Source organism: Mixophyes fleayi, chromosome 3, assembly GCF_038048845.1.
Source record: "Mixophyes fleayi isolate aMixFle1 chromosome 3, aMixFle1.hap1, whole genome shotgun sequence".
In the NCBI taxonomy this organism is placed as follows: Eukaryota; Metazoa; Chordata; class Amphibia; order Anura; family Limnodynastidae; genus Mixophyes; species Mixophyes fleayi.
Window position 1 is genome coordinate 6,285,273 of NC_134404.1, and position 20,586 is coordinate 6,305,858.

At 46.4% G+C, this 20,586-nt stretch overlaps 1 protein-coding gene across 2 annotated transcripts; it reads left to right on the forward strand.

Annotated features, from left to right (window-relative positions):
- Positions 1 to 510: 510 nt before the first annotated feature.
- Positions 511 to 7,759, forward strand: LOC142143315 (uncharacterized). 2 transcript variants are annotated; one of them, XM_075201050.1, is made up of 5 exons: positions 511 to 649; positions 2,708 to 2,758; positions 2,953 to 3,135; positions 3,224 to 3,298; positions 6,023 to 7,759. In XM_075201050.1, the coding sequence occupies exons 3-5, from the start codon at positions 3,102 to 3,104 to the stop codon at positions 7,588 to 7,590; spliced, it is 1,677 nt and encodes a 558-aa protein (XP_075057151.1). In that variant the 5' UTR covers positions 511 to 649; positions 2,708 to 2,758; positions 2,953 to 3,101; the 3' UTR covers positions 7,591 to 7,759. The 2 variants fall into 2 exon arrangements, with proteins under 2 accessions (XP_075057151.1, XP_075057150.1); XM_075201049.1 differs by having other exon boundaries at positions 3,009 to 3,135.
- The last annotated feature ends 12,827 nt before the right edge of the window (positions 7,760 to 20,586 follow it).

A 20,586-nucleotide genomic window follows, 5' to 3' on the forward strand; every position in this document is an offset into this window, starting at 1 on the left:
AGGCAATGCTTCCACCAGAACTCAGCCCAGTGGTGGGAGAACTACAAGTACCAGCATGCCCGGGTGTCAGGACCTCTCACAGGGCAGTGCTCCCTCCTAAGCTCAGCCCAGCTGTAGAACTACAAGTACCAGCATGCCCGGCTGTCAGGCACACGGTGCAGTCATATCTCCGCTCTCACCGTCTCCGGTCTCCGAATCTCACCGGACTGAGCCGCAAATCCCGCACTGCGCATGCGCCATTCTTACAGCCCATCTGCGCATGCTCCGAGGTCGCGCACGTCTCACACGCATGCGCTGTACTGTCCGGTGATCTCCGCGCATGCGCAGTCACCCACAACCGGCGCATCCTGTCCGAGGTGTCCCTGAGACTCAGTAATCCCAGGTGGAGATATTGGGGCGCTCGTCCCCCCATTCTCTGCATACGGGGACGTATCAGCTGCCACATAGCACAGACAGGAGCCGAGCTCAGGTGTAGTGAGCAGGTGGACGCCATTTTGTTGTAGCCACTTAGAAGATTGTTATCCCCCAGTGTCTGCGTCCTGGTGACGTCAGTTCCCGATGGAGAACCCTCACCTGAGTACTCTGGTCTCTGTACTGACAGATGGTGACGTCACCCTACGTCATTGTCTGTGTCATGATGTCATCAGAGGTGAGTAACACTGTACTGTACCATCATATACCCTATAATCCTCTCTGCTCCCCCATAATCCTCTCTGCTCCCCCATAATCCTCTCCGCCGACTGCTCCCCCATAATCCTCTCCACCGACTGCTCCCCCATAATCCTCTCCGCCGACTGCTTCCCCATAATCCTCTCTGCTTACTGCTCCCCCATAATCCTCTCCACCGACTGCTCCCCCATAATCCTCTCCACCGCATGCTCCCCCATAATCCTCTCTGCCGACTGCTCCCCCATAATCCTCTCTGCTTACTGCTCCCCCATAATCCTCTCTGCTTCCCCATAATCCTCTCTGCTTCCCCATAATCCTCTCTGCTTCCCTATAATCCTCTCTGCTTCCCCATAATCCTCTCCGCCGACTGCTCCCCCATAATCCTCTCCGCCGACTGCTCCCCCATAATCCTCTCCGCCGACTGCTCCCCCATAATCCTCTCTGCTTCCCCATAATCCTCTCCGCCGACTGCTCCCCCATAATCCTCTCCGCCGACTGCTCCCCCATAATCCTCTCCGCCGACTGCTCCCCCATAATCCTCTCTGCCGACTGCTCCCCCATAATACTCTCCGCCGAATGCTCCCCCATAATCCTCTCTGCCGAATGCTCCCCCATATTCCTCTCCGCCGACTGCTCCCCATAATCCTCTCCGCCGACTGCTCCCCCATAATCCTCTCCGCCGACTGCTCCCCCATAATCCTCTCCGCCGACTGCTCCCCCATAATCCTCTCCGCCGACTGCTCCCCCATAATCCTCTCTGCCGACTGCTCCCCCATAATACTCTCCGCCGACTGCTCCCCATAATCCTCTCCGCCGACTGCTCCCCCATAATCCTCTCCGCCGACTGCTCCCCCATAATCCTCTCTGCCGACTGCTCCCCCACAATCCTCTCTGCTTACTGCTCCCCCATAATCCTCTCCGCCGACTGCTCCCCCATAATCCTCTCTGCCGACTGCTCCCCCATAATCCTCTCCACCGCATGCTCCCCCATAATCCTCTCTGCCGACTGCTCCCCATAATCCTCTCTGCCGACTGCTCCCCCATAATCCTCTCTGCCGACTGCTCCCCATAATCCTCTCTGCCGACTGCTCCCCCATAATCCTCTCTGCCGACTGCTCCCCCATAATCCTCTCTGCCGACTGCTCCCCATAATCCTCTCTGCCGACTGCTCCCCCATAATGCTCTCCGCCGACTGCTCCCCCATAATCTCTACCGACTGCTCCCCCATAATCCTCTCCACCACATGCTCCCCCATAATCCTCTCTGCCGACTGCTCCCCATAATCCTCTCTGCCGACTGCTCCCCATAATCCTCTCTGCCGACTGCTCCCCCATAATCCTCTCCGCCGACTGCTCCCCCATAATCTCTACCGACTGCTCCCCCATAATCCTCTCCGCCGACTGCTCCCCCATAATCCTCTCTGCCGACTGCTCCCCATAATCCTCTCTGCCGACTGCTCCCCCATAATCCTCTCTGCCGACTGCTCCCCCATAATCCTCTCCGCCGACTGCTCCCCCATAATCCTCTCCGCCGACTGCTCCCCATAATCCTCTCTGCCGACTGCTCCCTCATAATCCTCTCTGCCGACTGCTCCCCCATAATCCTCTCTGCCGACTGCTACTCATAATCCTCTCTGCCGACTGCTCCCCCATAATCCTCTCTGCCGACTGCTCCCCATAATCCTCTCTGCCGACTGCTCCCCCATAATCCTCTCTGCCGACTGCTCCCCATAATCCTCTCTGCCGACTGCTCCCCCATAATCCTCTCTGCCAACTGCTCCCCCATAATCCTCTCTGATGACTGCTCACAGGACTGTGCCCCCATAATCCTCTCTGCCGACTGCTCCCCCAAAATCCTCTCTGCTGACTGCGCGCAGGACCACAGTACCCTGTATACCTAGAATGGTGATAAGGTTCGGTCATGTTCCGGCTGTTGCTGGTGACGGCTCTCATGCTGTGGGAAACATGGAGAATGAGGCTTCCCTCCTGCCCTGTCAGTGTGCACTGTGCTTACTCCTGTATATTGTGTGTTTCTGTAGGATCCCTGGTACCTGTGTGATATGGAGCAGGGAGAAGAAATCTCTGACATGGTAAATAATTGTTTCTTATCTAATTCATGTAAATCTGAGAAGCTGAGGTGGGCTTGTTAGACGCGCCGTGTATTCATCACCGCAGCTTCCATTGTAGTGGAATTATCAGACTTCTCTCTGTCAGTTATTTGGTGACTATAACATTTCTGTGATGCACAATTTGCAGCTCACACTGACGCTATCTATGTCTCTAGCCCAGGACATCCACCCTGATATACCTTCTGTAATCACCTCTATCCTGCACTCCCAGGGGCAGATCACCTTTGAAGATGTAGCGGTGTATTTTTCGGAGGGTGAGTGGCAGTCCCTGGAGGACTGGCAGAAGGACCTATACAGGACTGTGATGAAGGATAACTATGAGACGGTCTCCTCGCTGGGTAGGTTCTTGCAGTCAGTGGGTGCGTGTAGTCCTGTACAGGACCGCAGTATACATCGGAGTGGTCTTATAACCACTTTCTATTGTAGGGTTCCCAGCTCAGATATGTGACATCCTGCTTGTCCAAGGAAAGGACACCTCTGCATCTGTGAAACAAGAGCGTGGTGAGTGAGGTCGCTCCAGTCATTCATACATCTATATGATTTACAGTGCTCGCCATACAGCATCACCTGAGACTAGAGAGGGGTCACTGCTGCTCCACAGCAATAGCATGATCTGCCGTCCTCACACATGGGCCATGATGGGCCTGACCTGTAAAATGGACCACACACACCTTTCATGTTTCACCAGCTAGGTTGTCAGAAGACTGATTAGGTAAAGCTTGCAGTAGTGATTTTCTTGATGTCATAGGTTTATATAGAGCTGGACTGTGCCCGGTGCTAAACAGACTGATATGTGCTCACAAGACTGCAATGTGTCGCTGTAATTACTGTACAATTTCAGTAGAGCAAATTTGGATGTTTCGCTCAGCTGTAATGCTGGGGCTTTGGATGATATGAGAGAGGGGGAGGGATAGATCTCCATTTCAAAAAACGCATAAACTTCCCCAAGCACACGGCTGTAGCAGTAAGAGGACTGATAAAATACAGACATGCTGGTTACACGCACTTTGCAAATATCTAATAAGCCACCCGCCACTTCATCATCACCATTTATTTATATAGCGCCACTAGTTCTGCAGCGCTGTACAGAGAACTCACTCACATCAGTCACTGCCCCATTGGAGCTTACACACACAAAGATTAGGGTTAATTTGTTAGCAGCCAGTTAACCTACCAATATGTTTTTGTTGTGTTAAAGGAAACTGGAGGAAACCCACACAAACACGGGGAGAACATACAAACTCCTCACAAATTAGGCCATGGTCAGGAATTGAACTCATGACCCCAGTGCTGTGAGGCAGAAGTGCTATCCACTAAGCCACTGTGCTGCCTACTTTTCAATGGCATCACCCTAAGCAATAAGAGTACACATATTGGGCCTTACATATTTATGCATGTTTAAATTGGGAGTAAACTTACCAGGAAGTAACCACAAGACTCAGAGAAGCAGGCACTATAAGTACCAGCACTCCCTGTCAGCTACTGATCCCATACAGGCCTCACAAACAACAGTGCAATAATGAATAAATAAATGATGATGATGATGATGATGATGATGATGAAGGTGCTCAGTCAATGAAACCTGTTACTTATAAATTAATTAAGCAGCTTCTGTTGTTGTATAGAGTTTCATCAGCATAGAGCTAGTACTACCTCTAGGGGGAGGGAGTATCTCATAGTCCCTATTTAGTCCTAGACTAGCACGAATGTGGGAACCCCTGGTGTTATCACTGCGATCTGATACTCACTGAGAACTCTGTGAGAGCGTTCGTTAAACTTGAGTGATCACAGAGGTAAAGCAGATACGATTGAGATAAAGCAGAACGGGGCAAGTTCTGGCAATATCTGAAGGTGGACAGAACTGGGAGAGAGTCTGGATGTGTGGAATAAAGCAGAGTGCGAAGTCAAGTGTGACAGCAAGGCAGTGGTCTTGGGAGACAGGAAATTGTGGTGTTATTGACAGTGAGGGAGATTTGAGGGCAGGTGGTGATTCTGGCAGGAGGGCAGATAATAAGCTCTGTTTTGGACATGTTGATCCTTAGGTAGCATTTCCATCATCATCAACATTTATTTAATTAGCGCCAGCAAATTCAGTAGCGATTTACAATTGGGAACAAACAGTAATAAGACAATACTGGGTAATACATACAGACAGAGAGGTAAGAGAACCCTGCTCTCAAGCTTACAATCTATGGGACAATGGGAGTTTGATACACAAGGGTAAGTGCTACATCATATGGCACATTGGACCAGCCAGACTGCCAAGGTAAAGAGTACTGAGTGGGCTGTATGATCAGTCACACAGCAATGTTGGTCAGAAGGTTGTTGTCTTGTGTTAGCAGTGTAGAGGGTGGTACTAGGGTAACCTAGGGAGATTAAGATGCTGGTTGAGGAATATCATAAGCTTGCCTCTCCACATCCATGTGGAGATAGCAGAAAGACAGTTACACGATATAGTGGAGAGAGGTCAGGGGAAGAGATATAGATTCGGGTGTCCTCAGTGTAGAGGTGGTATTGGTGGCCAAATGAGCGAATTCGTTTCCCAAGAGAAGAGGTGTACAGTGAATAAAGTAGGCCAGGAACAGAGTCCTGAGATCCCAACAGATTGGGAGAGTGGATGGGAGGATGTGCTAGAGATAGAAACACTAAAGGAGCAGTTCGATAGGCAGGAAGTGAACCAGAAATGAACTTTGTCAAGAAGGCCAATGGGGTGAAGGGTGTGCAGGAGAAGAGGGTGATCAACAGTGTCTAAAGCAGCAGAGAGGTTCAGGAGGATGAGTATAGAGAAATGACCCTTAGACTTTGCAGTAAAGGGTCAGTTTCACGAGGACAGACTCGGTGGAGAGGCAGATGCCCAACTGCAGAGAGTTGAAAAAGAAGTGAGAGGAGCATTTCTGTATACTCAGTAGCTGCCTCTTGTATTATATAATAGACACTATCTTTAGCAATGATATCATGGTCACTAGAAGTGAAGTGATCCACTGGATGCGTTCTCAAATAAAAAGTCCTCCTTCCCGATTTAAATTGTGGGCATTATTGTGTAGCCGGTGGTCACGTCTCACAGTGTTGTGACCAGCGTTCTGGTAGTTGGGCGAAAATCTATTTGTTTGGCTCCTAACTTGGAAACTGAACCCATTCTCGCAGTATCACAGATTGCTCTAGTTTGTGTACATTCTATTACTTTATACTTGTGGCACCATAACTCTAAGCTTTCTCTTCTCGCAGATTTCATGGTTCTTTCACAGAACTCCGAAGAGTTGGCCGTGGTGAAATCCACCATTGTAACAACCATTAAGAAAGAATCTCCACCGCAGCTGTTCCCCGATATCCTTGGCAAGCACAGGAAGAGAAAAAGTCCTTGTCCAGGGATAAACCAGAGGATCAGACTGATCAAAAAGGAAGAGTACAACAGTGACTGGCAACACGTCAACCATGACACTTTTTCCCAGAAGAGGTTCTTAATGAAGCGAAAGTCTCCGTCTGCTCTCCTAGAACGTTATAGAAAACATGATATTAAGCGTAGATCTGATTCAATATTTTCCTGCAACGTATGTAAGAAAACTTTCCCCAGTCGGTATCGTCTGCGGATCCACGCTCGGGTTCATACCGGAGAGAAGCCGTTCTTGTGCCGAGACTGCGGAAAAGGCTTTTCTCGCGCAGACTACCTGAAATCCCACCGCCGCTTGCACACCGAGGAAAATCCTTTCAAGTGTCCCGACTGTGACAAGAGTTTTCCAGAGAAAACTATTCTGAGGAAGCATCTGAGAATTCAGCACAATAAGCTGGATCGGAGGTTGAAGGAGGTGAAACGGCTGCTTCAACAGGATACCATCTGCAATCTGCCCACTACAAGAGTCCATGTCTGCGACGTGTGCGAGAAGAGTTTTAGCAAATCTTATAATCTTAAAGTTCACCAAAGAATTCACACCGGGGAGAAACCATATCAATGTCCCAAGTGTGACAAGTGCTTCTCTCAAAACATCCGGCTGAAGATCCACCGGACAACCCATGAGGAATGGGCACACGAGGCCGTGAGGTTCAAGAGAGCGAAGCCCACCGTTCAGCCTGAGAAGATCCACAAGTGTCATGTATGCGAGAAGAGTTTCAGTAAGTCCTACAGTCTCAAAGTCCATCTGAGAATCCACACAGGGGAGAAACCTTACCAGTGTGAGGAATGTCTTAAATGTTTTTCAAAAAACAACCTTTTGACTGTCCATAAGAGGATCCACAGTGGAGAGAGACCTTACCAGTGCATGGAGTGTCTGAAGAGCTTCAGTGTCATCTCTCATCTACGAGTCCATAAGAGGACACACACCGGGGAACGTCCATACCAGTGCACTGAGTGCATAAAAAGCTTCAGTGATTACTCTTCCATGGTCCGGCATCAGAGGATACACTCCGGTGCCAAGCCATACCAATGCACAGTGTGCGAGAAGAGCTTTCGGGAGAAGTCTCACCTCACTGTGCACAAGAGGACTCATACTGGTGAGCGCCCTTACAAGTGTGCCGAGTGTGAAAGGGCTTTCAGCGACTGCTCCTCTTTTGTGGAACACCGTAAGAATCATACTGGTGCCAGGCCCTACAAGTGTGAGGTTTGTCAGAAGAGTTTCACCAAGGCCTACACCTTGAAAATCCATCACAGAGTCCACACCGGAGAAAAGCCCTATAAATGTAACCAGTGTCCGAGAAGCTTCAGCATCAACTATCACTTGAAGGTGCATGAGAAGACCCATGACATGAATGGACATGGTTCTAGCCCAGCCATTAGAACAGGGACAATACTAGTAGAGTAGTGGGTGGTTTGTAGAGTGACTTTATAAATACGATGGCCGCATAACAGTCCAGTATATATTATGTGTAATTTATTATTCTGATGTCCATATTTCTAAAATGCATGTGCGTAATATTTAAAATGGAAACGGCTTTTTATTTATTTATAATAAAAGACGAGCGTAATGATTCGGTTCCTGTGGCTGCTGTACACATGTCCATCAACTCATGCAATGGTGGCTGCCTTGACATCCACTGTAACACTCCAGTTTCTGGCCTTCATGTCAGCTTATGGGTATGGTACGTTGGTAACGTTCACCATGGAGGCCATAAGAACAGTTACTAAAGTTCTGAGTTCTCCTCTTCTGGCTGCGTTACAATACGGGACTGCGGGATAGTCTGAAACACTGGTAAATCGTGTGTCCACAACTCTCCAGGATTGAATCTGTTCAGTGTTCGCATTGTAGCAAAGGGTGTTAATGTCCAGACACTTCATAGAGTAATCTCTTTGTAGATTAGCTTCATCCCAACTTGTGGAAGAGTTGTCTGGTTAGAGGTGTCACTCAATTGATTGCCATCTTGTCACCGATAAGGATTGGAACATCATTATAAGGTGGACAGGAAACTTGGGAGGACACAAGAACTCAACTCTCTCCTAGAAGATATCACTGAGATGTCAGATGCTGACAGTAACATTGTTATTTGTAATTTATCATATTCCATCCATTTTCTGTGTCACAAAACATAAAATATGTGCTCCCCATACTTTATGGAACTATGCCAATGGCTTCCAAGTGGTTTACAAATTCATATGTATGGAAAGGGAATTTAAGAGCTGGCAATAATCTTTTAATGAAGCAAAAGATCGGGAGAACATTCGTTATGATTTTAGGTATCTGTGTATATTTAATATTAGATGACAGATGAGGGGTAACCGGTACATCCCTCACCAATAACCTGGGCATGTTATAAGCCTTTCCCAGAATAAGTGAAAGGGCTGCGAGTTCATCTTATGTGATCATGTGTTTTTTAAATGTCGAAGAAGCTGTAGATGTACAAGTTCCACGCGGCAACAAAATGTAAGCTATTTTAAATCTACCATTCGCAAGAAAAACCGACCACCTCCAGGGGGACAGGTGACGGGTCATTCAGATAAGTATTGAATCTTGCAGACTGTAAACGTTCTCTCAATAACATCACAGAGAGGAACTGGGACATTTAGAAAAATATTTTAAATAGTGTTGTAAGTATATACCACATGGCAACATCATGTCTTGGAATAAGAGGCAACCAACGTGGTAAGGTGAGTGTCGGAAGAAGGAAACCAGGATAGCAAAGACTAAAGCTACAATAACCTTGCTAAAGATAAGTCAGATCCCATCATGTTACGAGAATGGAAATAGCAAAAATACAACTTATATTTTGCAAGTAAATGGCAAAGTAGGAAAAATAACTAGAAGATGAAAAGAAAGACTGTTTTATATATTTTAGAGAATAGGTTGTGTAGCCGTGCCTATGCTCACCATTAAATAAGTAAATTCTATTTACTGATAATTCATTTTCCTTGAAATGCTCCATGGCAGACTCACAATGGGTTATTTCCCTTCCAGTGTGCGCAGAGAGAGGATAAAAGAATGTCCCTGGCTGGTATATAGCGCAGCTCCAACTCCTTCCCACCGTCTATTAGAAACTTCCCAAGCAGACGATGAAAAACATAAACACAACCTGAGAGGGAATATTAGACTGCCATGGAGTATATAGGGGAAAAGGAGTTATCGGTAGATGTAATTTGCTCGTTTCCACTTCAATCCACCATGTCAGCCACTGTTCTGGTGGAGAGATTCTGGCCCCTTACGCCCTATCCCAGTGATGGCTAACCTGTGACACTCCAGGTGTTGTGAAACTACAAGCCCCAGCATGCTTTGCCAGTTATAAGCTAGTTATCTACTGGCAAAGCATGCTGGGGCTTGTAGTTTCACAACACCTGGAGTGTCACAGGTTAGCCATCACTGCCATATCCTCTTGTACACCTGTACAACGACCTCTCTAATCCATATTGCAAGAGTCTGTTTGGAAAGGGCTTGTCCTTGACGAGGTCATGTTAGGTTGTAGACGGGATGGAAGTATAATTTCCTGATTTATATGAAAGGTGGGAACAACTTAAGGTAGGAAGGCAGAGTTGGTCCTCAATACTACCTTGTCTGTATAGAAGTTCAGGAAAGGTAATTTTCCCCAATTCTACAAGCAAAAGTACGAGCAACTAAAGAAGTCCTCTTGTGAAGGCCGAAGAGGATCAGACATTAAAGGGTCCAAGACAACATTGAGATCACAATTAGCCAAGAAGGCTCTGACACGAAGCCGGATTCTATCCACTGCTTAAAAAACAGACAATAAGATCCTCATTTACTAGTCTGGTGTCCAGAAAGACTAAGGGATAAATGTATTAATCGGCGGTTTGCCGTCATTATTTAAAATAGCAATTTTATTAAAGGCAACAACCATCATGTTTTTTCTTAAATAACCACCTATTGATCCGTTTACACTAATTGCAGACATCTGAACTTTCAGTGTTGAATGATCTTTATTAGGTCCATTATTAAGACACTCAGTTTTTGTGGAATATTAGCTGAATCCAGTTTAGGTTTACACCACAGGATAAAGTCTATCATCTTGTCAGGGATTCCCTTGCATCTTAAAGAAGGCTGCCATGAAAGAGAGACCCTCCGCATTCAGGTGAAGGAATGGACCCTGATGCAGAAGATCTGACTTACTTGGTAGAGCCCAAGATTGTTCTAGGGGAATACCACAGTCTACTGCAAACCATGGATGTTGTTATCAAAATGGGGAGCTGCGATGACCTGTGTATTATCTTTCCTGATCTTTAGAGTATGAGTAATCAGAGGGAGCATGTAGCCTGGCTGAAAACGTTTATTGTGGCGAGAGAAGAACCAAGCTACCTTGGTGTTCTGGGTTGTCGCCACCAGATCTATTTGAGGAGGACGAAACTTGCTCCACTCTGGTAAGGAGATAAGCTCCCCAGCCTCGAACTGGAATCTGTTGTGAACTTTATTCTTTCTGCCTCTGAAAGAGACATTCTGCATTCCCTCAACTCTGCCACCAGTTGACAGACTCCCTGGTGACTCTTGTGAGCGAAATTACTTGATCTAGAGAAGTTTGCCTTCGATCATGTGAATGGATCCAGTTGACGGTCCTTCATATGCCACCTTGCCCAAGGGAGAATGCCTATGGTGGAGGAGAACATCCTCAGAAGACAAAGGTAAGTCCTAATCAGGATCAGCTGTTGAGATTCAAGCCAGGGTCCTACATTCTAGATCTTAGTGAGCCTTTCTTCTAGTAAATACACTCTCATGTAATCTCATGTTGTATCTATCAGGACCCCCAAGAACTTAAGCTGCTGAGAGGGCACCATATGAGTCTTCTCCATGTTTATGGTCCAGACGTGTTCCTGCAGAAATGATATTATGTTAGCCATTCTCATTTGAACAATGTGACTTCCCTTTTGTCCAGATAAAGCCAAAGGGACATCCCTTGCTTCCTCAATTCCACTACAAGAGTAAAACCTTGGTGAAGGTTCTTATAGCAAGACCAAAGGGAAGGCAGCTGGATTGAAAATGATGACCCAGAACAAATAACATGAGGATTTGCTGGTTTTGAGCTGCCATGTGGATAAGAAAATAAGCATCCTTAAGACATGGGAATGTCTCTTGAACTGGAAGAGTGGGCTTCCACCCGTGAAGATGTTGCCAAATCCTTTATATGCACTCCTATCAAGAAGAATTAATATAAACTCTTTCGTTGGTACCCGGTCTCTTCCAGATTGAATGCAATGCTTCCCTATTCGTCAGATCGTTGCTGGAGGAACTGTGGTCAACGGGGTACCCTGTCTCATGTTTGGTGGAGTTGCCCTAAAATTGAACCCTTTTGGCGAGAAGTATTAGAACTTATTAATAAGATCACACACTTCTCAGTTCCTTTTCATCTCTCCTTCTGCTTTGTCTACCACTAGGAGTCCACAGACAGGAAACTTTCCATTTTCCTATCCACAGGATCTCTCATAGGGTCTCTATCTTACAAAGGGATGGAAGTTCTAGCTGAAAGACTTGCAACATCATTATCCTGGAAATAATACCTGCGATCAGTTCTCTAAATTTGTTTCCATACCTTATAGATGAAATCTTTTACCTCCTGGAGTCCTGGGAAAGTTCCCAAAAAAGGATTCTTGTAAAACAGAGTGGACTGTGGCTGCCAATGGTTCTATCAATATGTTTAAGCAGAATATCCAGGCTATCAAAGTTAAATAACCTAGGATCTTTCTTAATCCCCTGGACTCACTTCTAGAGGACCAGTTGTGGTCATCATCTAGGTACAATCTTCTCTGTGACTTAGCTCGTACCCCCAGTATGGCATACAACTCTGCCTAAGTGACAAAAGTGTCCTGGTTTGACTTCATCATCTGAGAAATTAATTTGTTGAATTGCTCTGGAGCCTGCGTACTGGTTTTTGGGACAAGGGCAACAGGCTGCTCAGAAAACTCCGTCATACCCCTTCCCAATTCTCCAGTAGAGACCGGTGACATGGTCCATAAACATGTTGAGTTTTTGTATTTTTCTTCCCCTCCACAGACTCAGTAGAAAGATGAAGACTGCGTACTAACTGTGACAGGATGGACCTCCTATGCCACCCTGTCTGTTGTTGCTGAGAAGCGGCTGGGCTCACTTTGTCACCGTCCCCTTTCGTTATTCCAAATACGCCCCTTCTGTCGCAGTAGGAGGAGCCTGCTGTGTATGGATCCCCCCTGGCCTATCACACTGGCCGGAGCTGCTGGGTAGCGGGCAGAGCGATGGTACTAGGAGCTGGGTCCAAATTTCAGAACAGCCGGAGGACGGATTATATTTAGGGTCTAATTTGTAGGTCACAGGAATACAGCAATATTGAAGAAGTTGTCAAGCAGGGTCTTGAAGCAGAGTGATGTTTATTTAGCTCAAGTTTCCTGACAAGGAAAGTTCCACTGATTAAGAAATAGCAGATGTGGTCTTTTCCTTTGGGCTGGCTGAAACTGTGGTTGCTGGTGATGGCTGTTGTCTAGCAGCTGTGGTCTTTTCCTCTGAGCTGGGTTGTGCAGGTGTAGATCCTGAAGACTGTAATTTAGCAGCTTGGCTCCGGGAAATAGAGTTGAGAAATGCGGTCACAATACCACCCCCAACATCGTTGCCTAAGATCACATCAGTTGGGAGGCCATCCATAACGGCAACATCTCGCAACTCCTGGCCATCTCCCCAGTCCAGGAGGAGATGGCCCCATCCTTGCAACAGGCACTTCCTTCTCCATTCCATCTGCTACTGTAACTTTTGCAGTGCGACCCTGCAATACTGCAGCAGGATCAATAATATGGGGACTCACAACAGTAATTGAGGCCCCTGAGTCTCTCAGTCCTTCACCCTGCAGGGGTCCCACTTGGACCAGCTGCAGGTTTCTCCACATGTTTTTGGGGGGTCTTTTGGACAAACAAGTGACTCTCTCCGCTGAGTCACCTTCAGACACTCCACACTCCGTTGGGCTGGCAGGGGTGGAAACGGTCTCTAGTGGCTCACCTTCGCCAGTTAAGCAAGTCAGCCAGGGCTCAGGACTCGGATTAGGGGCACGAGTCTGGGGTGCTGGGGCTGTGGGACAGTCCATTCTTAAATGACCGGTTTTCGAGCAGTTGTAACACTTCTTCTCCAGCCTGGGCTCCGGTGGTCTCTGATAACTCCAAGGGACAGGGCGGGGCAGTGGCTGGCGTTTGGTACCCAAAAGGTTAGGTGCTTGCTTTTGGGGATGAGTAAAAGAAGGGTGTCCCCCTGATTCTACAGTCCTTTGGTGCTGGCTGTTAACCTGGCGCTTCTGCCAGTGTGGCCTTACTGACACATACTGATCCGCCAGCTGGGCGGCTGCTTCCAGAGAACTTGGCTTCCTGTCCATTCTGTCACCCCCCATGCGTACCGGCGGTGAAACTGTTCTTGGCACGTCAAGTCTATTACCTCATCTACGGTCTGGACACCTGCTCCACGCATCCATTTTCCTGGCTGACTCCCGCAGCAGATTGGCAAACTCCTCATGGGTGGTGTGGAGGTCCTTTTAAAAGTCCCGGAACTTCTGACGATATGACTCTGGGGTAATAGTGTATTGTTTAAGAAGTGCCCTTCTCACTACATCATAATCCGCACAATCCTCCGAGGGCACTTCATGGTAGGCCTCCACTGTGCGTCCTTGTAGTGTAGGTACCAAATGCTTAACCCATTCCTCTCTGGGTGCAACGTGTAGCCTGCTGGTCCTGTCAAATACCTGAAGGTGCTCATCAATATTCCCAACACAGTTCTCAAATTTAGGGCAATGTAGCTATGACAATCCTGATCCTCCAGGGAGCACCTCCCCCCTGGGCTGCATGGCTGATGCTCTTCCCTCTTGGCGCCATGCCTCGATGACCTGTGCCCGCTCAGCTGCAGATGCGTTGTTCCCTAAGGCCGCCAGCTGGATCTTCAGCCCGGCAGCCCTGCGCTCATCATAGTATAGAGGGGCTGGTTGTGTGGGTGTAGTCTGCTGGGTAGAGGTAGCTGCAGGCTGTTGAGCAGGGATCTCTGCTGTCTGGGGTACCTAGCTCCCGGTCGTCAACTGTGCTGCTGTCTTGGCCATTGCTGCCATCAGTTTCCTTCGCCTGGGTACCACGCTGTCAGTGCCACTCATACAGCAACTCTTTCATCTCCGCCCTGCTTGGTGAATGGCTGACGTCAATGTGCTTGGCACTGCACAGAGTATCATGGTCCGCCCTGGACATATTGGTGTAGTCAGACATCCTGTGAGTTCTCCTGGCTGCAGTTATTTCTCTCCTGAATAACTCGGCTCTCCTGATTGGTTCACGAAAAGCCGCCTGGGGTTATCCCACTGCTTGCCACCAGTTATATCTGTGACAGGATGGACCGCCTATGTCACCCTGTCTGTTGTTGCTGAGAACAGGCTGGGTTTACTTTGCCACCGTCCCCTATTGTTATTCCAAATATGCCCCTCCTGTCGCAGTAGGAGGAGCCTGCTGCCACCACTGGACTCCTTTATGGCATCCAGAACCACGTTCCTTCTGGGTAACTGTCACTGCTAGTGTTCTCCCGCAGGTACACCAGGGCTGGTACACTTAACCGCTTACTATGGATCAGGGTGCTGTGGATGGATCCCCCCTGACCTATCACACTGGTCAGAGCTGCTGGGTAGGGGGCAGAGCGTTGGTTCTGGAGAGCTGGGTCCAAACTTCAGAACAGCCGGAGGACTGATTAGATGAGGGTCTAATCTGTAGGTCACAGGAATACAGCAATATTGAAGAAGTTGTCAAGCAGGGTCTTGAAGCAGAGTGATGTTTATTTAGCTCAAGTGTCCTGACAAGGACAGTTCCACTGATTAGAGGTATCAGTGGTCAGATCAGATGGAACATCAGAACGATACATTTCTGTGTACAAGGGCTCTCTTTTTATACCGTTTTAGAGACTAGTCTGGGCAGGGGGTCAGCCAGCCCCCTGATCAGAGAAGGCTCCGCACAGACTGCAATATTTCATTCAAACATTAACATCAGGATGTTCTCTAATCCTGCATCTAACACAATTAACTTCCACATCAGACTGATTTCCTCAGATTTCCATCAGATCTCAGGATGTTCTTAGATTTTAAATGCAATTTATACTGAACTAAACTTACACTTCTGTGATATCCTACATCACGTGATGTTTACAATGTTCAGACAGGTTTAGCACCCTTAACAAAACCCACTCAAGAACTCACAGTAACGACCTCCTGTGGTGTGTTCAAGTGTTGGTCACTCACATTGAATAGACTTAATGAGGACATCATCTAGAAACTACACAGACTGCCTCAAATAAATGCTTATCAGAAATCGAACATATACCTTAGACATGAGTGCATTTCCTCTAGCAAAGTTAAAACAAACAAGTTTCTTCCCTGGTCTCAGAAATAAAATATTTCCTTTACCAAAATATACACAATATCAAAAATAAGTGCATTTGCAATTATATCAATAAGCGCCCTGCGCTATTTCTTTTAAATACATTTATACCATAACTTACTTTTAAGTGATCCAATCACACTAACCAACTAAAAATCAAGTAAAGCGCGGTCCACATGAATGCACCACTGACTCGAGGCTTACTAGAACGTGTGCTCTTCAGTTTTTTGGTGGTGGCCCCCATGCCTATAGTGCTGCTGTCCTGATTGGTGTTCAGCAGTTCCGCTATGTCCTGTGCCTGTAAGTAAATCTGCAGAGTTCAGTGGTGGTCAGCATCCGGAGAATAGCACAGCGGTGTTAAAGGGTGTTATGGGGCGGAGGGATCGTGGGGTTGAATCCAAGGCCCCTCTTATGTCTGATATCCCGGATAATCTCCATCTTGGAGTCCTTTGACCTCGGAAATGGTGTGCATGCATGCATAGTATGCCAACACCAGCACGTATTTCAATCAGACGCAGCCCACATTTGCAGTGGTAGCAAATAATGGCCCAAGGGGAGCCACCCCTTGCCCTGGCTTACACCATCAGCGGTGCACAGCCGGGACTTTAGAAGAACCAGGTAAGCCCACTGCCCTACAGAAAACAACAAAACACTATCTGCACTACACCTACTGCAAGACAGAAACAAGCCACCAGGGAGAAGCTACACTATATACCATCCAAGGGTGCGTCTTTTTTTTTTCCTTCTCTACTTAAGTTAGAAAGAAGTTAATCCAATGTATAAAATGCCATGGAGGAGTGAAGAGGAACGGGAACATGTCTAACACAGCAGAAGGTGCAGTTACACCTAAACCATATTTAGATATATAGCACCTGGCACAGAAGTCAAGAGCCATAACTGATAGACCACAGCTTCTTCAATGTTTGGATTCCCTAATAACTGAGCACCACTTTGTCTGTCTGTAATACTCAGTCTTGTTTTATTACTGTGTTCATCCCCAATTGTAAAAGTGCTACCGAGTATACCGCTGCTACATATGTCAATGTTAATAATCTTCAAAAAGGAACAAAGTGGGAACCAGAGAATTGTAGACCAGTGAGCCGGACTTCTGTCGTGGGAAGAAGATTTAAAGTGATTCCGAGGGACGTGATTGTGAAATATATTGTAGAACATAATTGGATAGTTCTAGCCTGCTTTCACAAATAACCGCTCATGCTGAATAAATATAATTAGTTTTTTTCTGAGAAGGTAAACTCTCAAACTGGATCTTGGTAGTGTAGTTATTGTGATATATTTTGTATTCCTCTCATTCTGTTCTATATTAGAGTGTGGTACATAAGATGAGAGTATTAGGTCTATGTGATAAGTATGTATAGTACATGGGTAGAGAACTGGTTGAAGAATACAAGACAAAGAGCAGTTATTAGCAGAGTTATATTAAGGCTCTCACCCTCAGGTGTTTAAACACTGCATGTAAAAATCAAACCCGTTCTTTGTGTCCATGCCATTTGCATTCACACTTGTGTCCCAGTAGTGCTATTTTGAGCCATGTCACTGCACTCTAAAAAAGTCCATTCACCTCTATGGGAGTATACTATGCGCATACTCACTAGTAATTAACATTATGTTGTGTTTTCCCTTTTATGTCAATGGTCTATTCATTCCAATGGCTCATTGATTTGAGTGGGCCATTGACATGAATGGAGCCGCACCACATTGCTAATTGTTTTCTTCCGGACATCAACAGAGATTATGTTAATCTGATGAGCGAGCAAAGCAGGGAATCATCAGTCATTCCTCAGAGGGGTCTGTTTTGGGTGACAAGAAGAAGATATTGCTTGGATTACAACTTTCCTTAGATTACTAATTATGAACAGTTATCACTGGGTTACATATTAAGAAATTGCCCTTAGATTACAAATAAAGGAAATCCAATTGGGTTACAAATAAAGATTTTTTTAAACAAATTGGTGAATGATTTAGACAACATAATGTAGATAAATGCAGACCATGGTACTTGCACATTAAATGTGACACAGATGGGGGAAATGGGGATAGGAAATAACTTTGGATTATGGTCTGAATCACACAACCAGCCAGAAACAACAACGTCAATATGTATAACTGTATGACCGAAACTCTTAAATATATCAAGGGTTTTATTAAAGGACAGGAGGAAAACATTGTACACAGGAAGGACATGCTGTACAACAGGAGGGCAGAGGGCTTAGGGGGCATGTGAGGAAGAGGCACTTTAGAGAAAGGGTAATAGATAGGTAGTGAAGGCTAATGGTGGGGACGTTAAGAGAGCTCCGCAGTTGTCGCAGGTCTGCTGCTGACTTGCAGTGTGATGAAGGGATTCATGCAGTGCCTCCGTATAGCACACGGTGTGGTCCCTTCTGTTTGGGGGCAGGTGGTGTTTTTCTCTGTTAAACCTTTAGGAGTTCCCAGTCTCTGGGGCGCAGATAATACAGGACACCCTCCATCAGAAGTGGTTGGGCCTCTCTCACCTGTTCTGTCCATCGGCCATTTGACTCAATCTTGTATATATTGTTTTCCTGAACAAAACCTGGGTGATGAAAGCTTTGACGATTTTGTTTTTAGTAAAAAGGGAAACTATAGCATATCATTCACCTGAAGCGGTACCGTATCTGGGAGGACGTGGACCAAAGAAACCACAGAAGAGCTTCTCCATGTAGGTGTCTTCAGGCCAGCGGTCAGCCCAGCTACATGGCACCTGGTCGTGGAATACTGGCCTGATATTGTGGACAAAAGCCTGCTTCTCCGTTCACCGCTGCCCCTGAATCACAAGACCAATTTGTCTTTACCAATATACATTGACGATCGTTCTTCAGGGATACCTGCATCCACCTACAGTCTGCCGTGAACTTGTTGCCAGATCAGTTCTCACTCAGTTGTCAAGAGCGGTAAGAGATCCCCAGTCTCGGCAGATGGGCATGGATAGGCTGGTTTCCTGGGCTTCAGTTGCACTTACAAATAGAATATAATAAAAAATGTAAAAAAAAATATTTATTTAAAAAACTAAAAAAAATATATATTTTAAAATGTTGATCCATTATATCAAATGTTTTATTCAAATCTTCGGGGGCACATTTATCAAAGGGTAAAATGCACATACCAGGGAGGACGGGTGTTTTTCACATAAATATATTAATATAAAATGACTATTATTTACTGAATAATAATAATAAAAAAAACAGAATGGAAGGCGAGGAAAACAAGGGAGGGGAGGGTAAGGCGGGTTAAAGAGTATATAATAAGTTAGGAATGAATTAAAGTCAATGCTCCATAATAGAATAATTTCTTCATAATGTGTGAATGACGTGGGAAGGCGTGGTGGGTGCTGGTGCGGGGGCGCAGTGGTTGGGCCTCTCTCACCTGTTCTGTCCATCGGCCATTTGACTCAATCTTGTATATATTGTTTTCCTGAACAAAACCTGGGTGATGAAAGCTTTGACGATTTTGTTTTTAGTAAAAAGGGAAACTATAGCATATCATTCACCTGAAGCGGTACCGTATCTGGGAGGACGTGGACCAAAGAAACCACAGAAGAGCTTCTCAATGTAGGTGTCTTCAGGGGAGCGGTCAGCCCAACCACATGGCACCTGGTCGTGGACTACTGGCCTGATATTGTGGACAAAAGCCTGCTTCTCCGTTCACCGCTGCCCCTGAATCACAAGACCAATTTGTCTTTACCAATATACATTGATGATCGTTCTTCAGGGATACCTGCATCCACCTACAGTCTGCCGTGAACTTGTTGCCAGATCAGTTCTCACTCAGTTGTCGAGAGCGGTAAGAGATCCCCAGTCTCGGCAGATGGGCATGGATAGGCTGGTTTCCTGGGCTTCAGTTGCACTTACAAATAGAATAGAATAAAAAATGTAAAAAAAAATATTTATTTAAAAAACTAAAAAAAATATATATTTTGAAATGTTGATCCATTATATCAAATGTTTTATTCAAATCTTCGGGGGCACATTTATCAAAGGGTAAAATGCACATACCAGGGAGGACGGGTGTTTTTCACATAAATATATTAATATAAAATGACTATTATTTACTGAATAATAATAATAATAAAAAAAACAGAATGGAAGGCGAGGAAAACAAGGGAGGGGAGGGTAAGGAGGGTTAAAGAGTATATAATAAGTTAGGAATGAATTAAAGTCAATGCTCCATAATAGAATAATTTCTTCATAATGTGTGAATGACGTGGGAAGGTGTGGTGGGTGCTGGTGCGGGGGCGCAGTGCAGGGCACGGTGCCCGGGTCAGGGAGCCCATGCAGACTGGGAGTGTTTAGCGGAACGCAGCGGCTGGGGGGGGAGGGCACGGTGCCCGGGTCAGGGAGCCCATACAGACTGGGAGTGTTTAGCGGAACGCAGCGGCTGGGGGGGGGGGGGCACGGTGCCCGGGTCAGGGAGCCCATGCAGACTGGGAGTGTTTAGCGGAACGCAGCGGCTGGGGGGGGGGGAGGGCACGGTGCCCGGGTCAGGGAGCCCATACAGACTGGGAGTGTTTAGCGGAACGCAGCGGCTGGGGGGGGGGAGGGCACGGTGCCCGGGTCAGGGAGCCCATGCAGACTAGGAGTGTTTGATAGCTTATTTGTACACTGAAATTTAAAGTTGATCTAAGACATGCCCGACCCCAACTATAAGTCTGGTACAATGGATCTGGCATGTTTGTGTATGTTGTGAGCTCACATGCGGTGATAATCCCAGTGCACTATAATCATCTGTATGACGTGTTCATTAAAGGTGGTAATAATGTGACTTATTAGCATTTTAAATTGTCACCTGAAATACTTATTATCTTTATAAGAGTAGAGAATAAATCAGATACTGAGAGCTGCTAACAGTATGCACAGTAAGAAGAATCCCAGGGCACAGCCGGTGAATATATCCCCAGGACAGATATATACAACCAGCCAGGGGCATTATAACTATATTACACACCCCCCAGTGTCCTTATAACAGCAGAAGGATATATATATAT

Bases quoted from the DNA above. Each gene is read 5' to 3' on its own strand.
- LOC142143315 (XM_075201049.1), top strand. From the start codon at position 602: ATGGTGACGTCACCCTACGTCATTGTCTGTGTCATGATGTCATCAGAG. The intron at 3,136-3,223 runs GTAGGTTCTTGC...TTTCTATTGTAG, and splicing joins TGAGACGGTCTCCTCGCTGG to GGTTCCCAGCTCAGATATGT. The intron at 3,299-6,022 runs GTGAGTGAGGTC...CTCTTCTCGCAG, and splicing joins ATCTGTGAAACAAGAGCGTG to ATTTCATGGTTCTTTCACAG.